The following is a 6,055-nucleotide window of genomic DNA, read 5'->3' as shown; positions in this document are numbered from 1 at the left end:
GGGTTTAGGGAAAATTCAATAAATCAGGGAATTTTCATGGTTTTAGGGAAAATTCATGAAATCAGAGAATTTTCATGGATTGAGGGAAATAATAAAATAATGGGGAACCGTGAGGTGTGGGACCGTCCATGTCTAGGGCATGGCCGGCCGGCTGGTGCTCAGTCCCATGACACCTTTTTCTAATTTTATTATTTTCCTTGACATAAAGAAATATCATGAAATTAGAGAATTTCCTTGAAACGAAGGAGATTTGCTCGAATGAGAGAATTTCATGAGATCAGGGAAAAATAATAAAATGTGATAAAATATAAAATTGGGCATGGGACTGGTCAAGGCATGACCGGACGGCTGGTGAGCCCAGTCCCCTAGCGCCTTTGCTAATATTTTATTATTATTTTTCCTTCCTATTTTTGCATAGGTTCCTCATTCATTCATATTTTTGAGATGCTCGTTTGCGCATTCAAATGCTGGTCTGTGAATTATTGCGAAGTACACTTGCACCATTTTAGTCAGGGCTTATTCGGTGTTCAGATGCATGCTCATTGAATATTTATTACTAACCCATGGAATTTTGCTGGGAAAACAATAAATTGAAGTAACGAAACATTCGAAGAATCGAAGAATATAGTTGAATATTCAGCTACTATTAGGGATAATTAATTGATGGCTCTACACTAGCAGAGCTTCCTATATAGGAGCATTAATTATCTGAGATTTGAGCAATATGAACTTGCTGGAGTGTCATATTCCTCCTGTATAGTCAGGGAAAACATGGTTGCATCCTGAAGACGTTGTTGCTCTATACTAGCAGGCATCTTATCTAGGAGCCGTCCAATCTTTCGATTCTATACATAAATAATTACTGAAATTGCTCACTATTCATGAGATGCGCCGTGGCCTCAGCTGAGAGACTACACATCTACATAACTCTGAGAGACAGCCTTCTCAGTCAGAGGTTTTATGGCATGAGCTTTCATGCTTTATTGAGGGACATGAGTCTCAATACTCATCCGATTGCCGGATCCGGAGTATGTATAATTATGGTTTTACGATTTTGCCCTTGTCGAAAATCCACCATCTACATTAAGTCCCCTGCGTAGTGAGGGACAGTCATGGTCCTCAGTCAGCATTGAATGGTGATTTCCAGATAAAGACAAAAATAAGTAATTGAACTTAGTCATAAGATAAGACGTTACCGATTTCGACCGAATGAGCAAACCATGGTTTGAGCGAAAACCCCAGTGGCATAATAGAGCGTCATCCAGTGATCATAAATTGGTGTAGAACCGCTGATTCGATGGTGGAACCTTGGTCGGTTTAGGATTCACGGGTCGGGCCCGAAAAAGAAATCCTTATGAAATTAGGTTTTGGAAATAAAATTTGGTATAAAAGGAATTAATTTTTTTTATTATTATTTCCCACCACCACCACCTTCATCTCTCCATCACCTTCACGCCATCAGGAAGGAGCAGAAATTTTTTGCCGGAGTTTTCCAGCCGGAGCGTCATCGTCCGATCACCGTCCGGCATATTCCGGCCGGCGCCGACATGTATGCAATTTTTTTTTTTTTCTGATTTTGTTAGTTTCTCATGCTTTGATCATGCCAAAATTTATATGCGTGTATATATGAGTGTGAGTTTTGTTGAAAACTCCTTATTTTATTTAAACGTATGTTCGTTCGATCATTAGTTCAAGAAACTAGCAATAATCCCTAACTTGAGAGAGATTTCTCTTTTGAAGTAGACCTATGTACAGTGATAAAATTTTTGTTATGAGCTTTCATGGAAACCAAAACCTTATCTTAAAAGATGTGAACTTTTCACAAAACCGAAAGAAACCTTCGTTTTAAAGAAAAACGATTGTACGAAGGAAAAGAGATTTTTTTTTATCATGAAACCGTGAAATATTATTATGCAAAATATGACATATTTTGTTCTCATGAGTTTGTTACCATTAGGTAAAATTGAAAATTTACGTGAGTAATTCACGTTAATTGTTGTTTTGTAAAATCAAAACATGGGTTTTGAGTAATCTTCGAAATTAGACAACCTATTTATGATGAAATATTGTCTTGGTGTAAGTTTCATAGCTCAGTTGTGGATGTTTATACTATGAAAATTGTGTCTATGATTTTATGAAAAATCAGTTTCGAAAATTAATAAAGCGTGTTCGTTATTGCAAGCTTCAAGGAATGAACTGATTTTGGAGTGTTAACTCTTGTGGCACAATCACTACTGTTAGTGGAATTGTAAAGAAGTAAGAGTTAAGAATTACCATTTTTGTAGATAGATTTACTTGCACGTCAATAATTTTTATGCTCCTGGTTCCAAAAAATGTCAACTTCCAGCAGCAGCAATAGCTATTTCTCCAGCTCTTCTGACGAGGATTCCAAAGCTTCTGTAGCCAAATCGAAAGCTAAGACAACCCATGATGATGGAGAGAAGCCTAGCATTCCCCTAAATGATCGGAAGGTCACTTATGCTGAACTTATGAAGAGAAAGGTTGAGGATGATGAGGCAGAGGATCGTCAGCGCAGAAAGGATCGAACCCGGCGCAAAATACTAGCGGCTGAGGAGAGACGTCGATTCTTCGATGGGGTACCTTCTGATTCTGATGCTGACGCTTCCGAAGAGGAAACTACATGGGTGTTACCAGAGCGCAAGATCAAGCCCGACCGGCATACCAGAGAGTTCCAAAAAACTATGAAGCAAATTGAAGCTGAAGCTGAAGCAGAAGAGGACTCGGACGATCCTTATACCCATCCAGACTTCATCAATGGTTCTGACGATGACTCTGACGAAGAGGAGGATTCCGAAAAGGACAGTGATGATGAGTCTGATAACTTGGATGAATCTGACGAGTAGCTTTACTTCTGATCTTTCCTTTAAACATTTGAATATTTTTTTAGCCTCCGTAGTAGACATCTTATTTGAATAACTTCACTTGATTATTAAGATTTTCCTTTTGAATGAGAAATCTATTTATTAATGTTGATTCTTCTTGATTGAATCCAAAAAAATGAGTCAATCCTCATACGCCGAACCCATTTTGATCTCCCCCTACTTGCTTTATGGTTTACATCTGTGAAAACATCGTCGTAGAAGGCACATAACTCACAAGGACGTGTGGATTTCTGACCAGGTCTTGCTTTGGTCAGTCCCCAGTACATTATTTCTCTCCGCATATCCAGTATTGATCTTGTTTGGGTTTCAGTAAAACTCACAACTGAATTGACTATCTTCAGAAGATAAGTACCAGCCGTGTCTTGTATATATCTCCAAGATTTAGGGTTTAACACTTACGCAAATATTTATTCCATTCCTGAGTTAGTTTCATCGCAGAAAATTTTTCGATTGTCATACTTTTCATCATTATGTCTAGCGGTCGTACATCTTCTCGAAACGAACTTCAGTCGAAGCATGAAATAAAAGCGTCTATCTCGGTAAGTCGCATATCCTCTTCGCTTCTGTTTGATCAAGGTTATTAATCATAGGAAAACGATTTGTTGCAGGATAATCAGAAGAATCCTTCTTCTCACAGTTCGAGTCCCAGGTGGACCGTTAGAGCCCCTGCCCGGTATAGGTCGGCTCGTGCTGAGGATGGATCGTCTGTAACCAATCTTATGACTCTTGAAGCTTTACCATGCCAATTTTGATAAAATTAAACACTTCTTTATTTCGTCGTCGCAGGCGGATGTTCGTGTCATTGTTCATGCTAGAAGGAGGGGGAACGGAAAGTATGTGACCATAGTTGAGGTTGAAGATAGCAGCAACCGGGTCTGCGAAGACTCTGCAGAATCCGGGGAAGGAGACAGGGTGTATGCTCGTGAATATCCAACAGTTGGACTCTTGTTTGAATATCCTTTGATAAATACTTTCCCGAACAATGAAGTGGTCGGTGGATTCGTCATTCCCAAGTATCACGCGCCTCTTTACACCAAAATCTGGAAAAGATATGGGCATATTGCTACGACCGAAGTGTGGAAAGGTTTTCTACCAACCCTCCTGACTACAGTTGCAGGGATGTTGCCGATCATTTAGGAGATGGAACAGATGTATCTGCGAGATGTCAAGAATCAGGAACTGCACAGGTGGAATGAGATGATTTCGAACTGTGAGACATTGCGGTTCAATATAGGATGGCTTCGTCTTCGGCTCGAGATAATCAAGATTCATAATGTGGCGGAGGCTTCTGATGCGATTTCTATGACCACTGCTTTATTGGAGGAGGAAAAGATGATGACTTTGGAGTCGGCGAGGGTCGAGAAGGCAGTCGAGGAGTTGAAGATAAAAACCAAAATTTTCCAGAAGAAACTTGACAGGGTTTCTTATAGAGATTATCCATTGTTGGACGGTTTTCTCTGAGTGATCACTCGAGAGAGTCTAAGTGTAGGTTTTTGATAAGGTAAGATAATATGAGAGGAATTTTGTTCAATTGATGGATGTTTAATGAACAAATGAGCATCTTGCATGCTTTTTTGAAGGAAATAAATTACATTTGAGATGTATTTGAATAATGGTAAAAGATTAATTATTTGCTGTTGATCAAGCATAATAGGCCTTGAGCCATTTGTCGTTGATAATATTTCCTTTCTTTCCTCCGCTGACTACTAAGATTTTGTAGTAACCACTAGACACTGCTTTGGTGATAACATACGGCGCTTCCCATTTCGGAGAGAACTTAGGAGCATACATGTCTTGTTGAATATATTTTGCCGTTTTTAGTACCAAATCTCCTACTTGGAAAGTTCGAGGCCTTACCATTTTGTTGTAAGCTCTAGATATCCTCTGTTTGTAAGCCTCCACATACTTTTACACTTTATCCCTCCTTGATTCGAGCATGTCCAGTTCAGCAACTCTTGACTTGGACACTTCAGCTTCATCCCATCGTATTCCACTGGCCGCTGCAATCCTTGCCGAAGGAATTTTTATCACAGCTGGGAGTATGGCATCAGCCCCATAGACGAGCGAATACGGTGATGTTCCAATCGAGCTCCTTGGTGCAGTTCTGTAAGACCACACAAAGCCATGGGTAATTGCTCATGCCACGATCGTGGATTATCATGAATTGTTCGACTGATAATCCAGATCAAGGTTTTATTGGTACACTCTGCTTGACCATTTCCTTAGGGATAATATGGTGTGGACAAAATATGTTTGATCCCGTACTCCTTGAACAATTTTTGGACATCCTTGTTGGCGAAAGGAGACCCATTATCTGTGATGATATGTTTGGGGACGCCGAATCTACATATAATGTGTTCCTTGATAAAGGCTGCGATAGTTACCCCTGTAGTACCTCTGAGCGGGTGCTTCGACCCACTTAGTGAAATACTCAGTAGCTGTGATGATGTATTCATGCTGATTTGAGGATGCTGGATTGATCTTTCCGATGATATCAAGTCCCCAGTTATAAAAAGGCCATGGACTATTCACAGAATGTAATGAGAGACAAGGAGTATGAATAAGGTTACCGTGGACCTGGCATTGATGATATTTCTAGACGTACGCAACTACATCATCTTCCATAGTCGGCCAGTAATATTTTTCGTGAATTTGAAGAAACAATTTCTTTTTCCGCTGATGTTCTCCTTCATGAGATTCTTTCAGAACTGTCAGAATTTCATCTCCGGCCAGGCATCTCAACAAGTCTCCTCCAAAGCTTTTGCAGTACAGGATCCCGTCAAGAAAGACAAATCTTTTAGCTTTCTGAGTGAGTTTGATTGCATCTTTCTTTGCTGGTGGTGATTTATTGTCTCGAAGGTATTCAATGTAAGGCTTCCTCCAGTCCCCGGTGTGATGAAGTGTCAGGGCCCTCTAAATGATGAGGAGGCTTCTGACAATTAGGACAAGATCCTTTCAAAGTTCTTGACTGCGCTTCCATGGAGGGCCAATAATACCCGAGTCTCTAAAGTCTTCTATAAAGTGTTATCACCAGCGTATGTCCACATACTTCTTGATGCACACTTTCGAGCCTTTCCTTTGCTTCTTCATCACCAAGACACCGTGATAGAGAGGCATCAGGGTTGCGATGGTACAAGGCCCCGTGGAGCAGG

General features: G+C 40.2%; 1 protein-coding gene across 1 annotated transcript; it reads left to right on the top strand.

Moving 5' to 3' along the window:
• Positions 1–2,333: 2,333 nt before the first annotated feature.
• On the top strand, positions 2,334–2,864 carry LOC113360102 (HIV Tat-specific factor 1 homolog). Its single transcript, XM_026603648.1, has one exon. The coding sequence runs from the start codon at positions 2,334–2,336 to the stop codon at positions 2,862–2,864; it is 531 nt and encodes a 176-aa protein (XP_026459433.1).
• The last annotated feature ends 3,191 nt before the right edge of the window (positions 2,865–6,055 follow it).

Source organism: Papaver somniferum, chromosome 3, assembly GCF_003573695.1.
Source record: "Papaver somniferum cultivar HN1 chromosome 3, ASM357369v1, whole genome shotgun sequence".
NCBI classification, from domain to species: domain Eukaryota; kingdom Viridiplantae; phylum Streptophyta; class Magnoliopsida; order Ranunculales; family Papaveraceae; genus Papaver; species Papaver somniferum.
This window is presented reverse-complemented; position numbering and strand designations above follow the sequence as displayed.

Coding starts and splice junctions, on each gene's coding strand:
- LOC113360102 (XM_026603648.1), top strand. CDS start 2,334: ATGTCAACTTCCAGCAGCAGCAATAGCTATTTCTCCAGCTCTTCTGAC.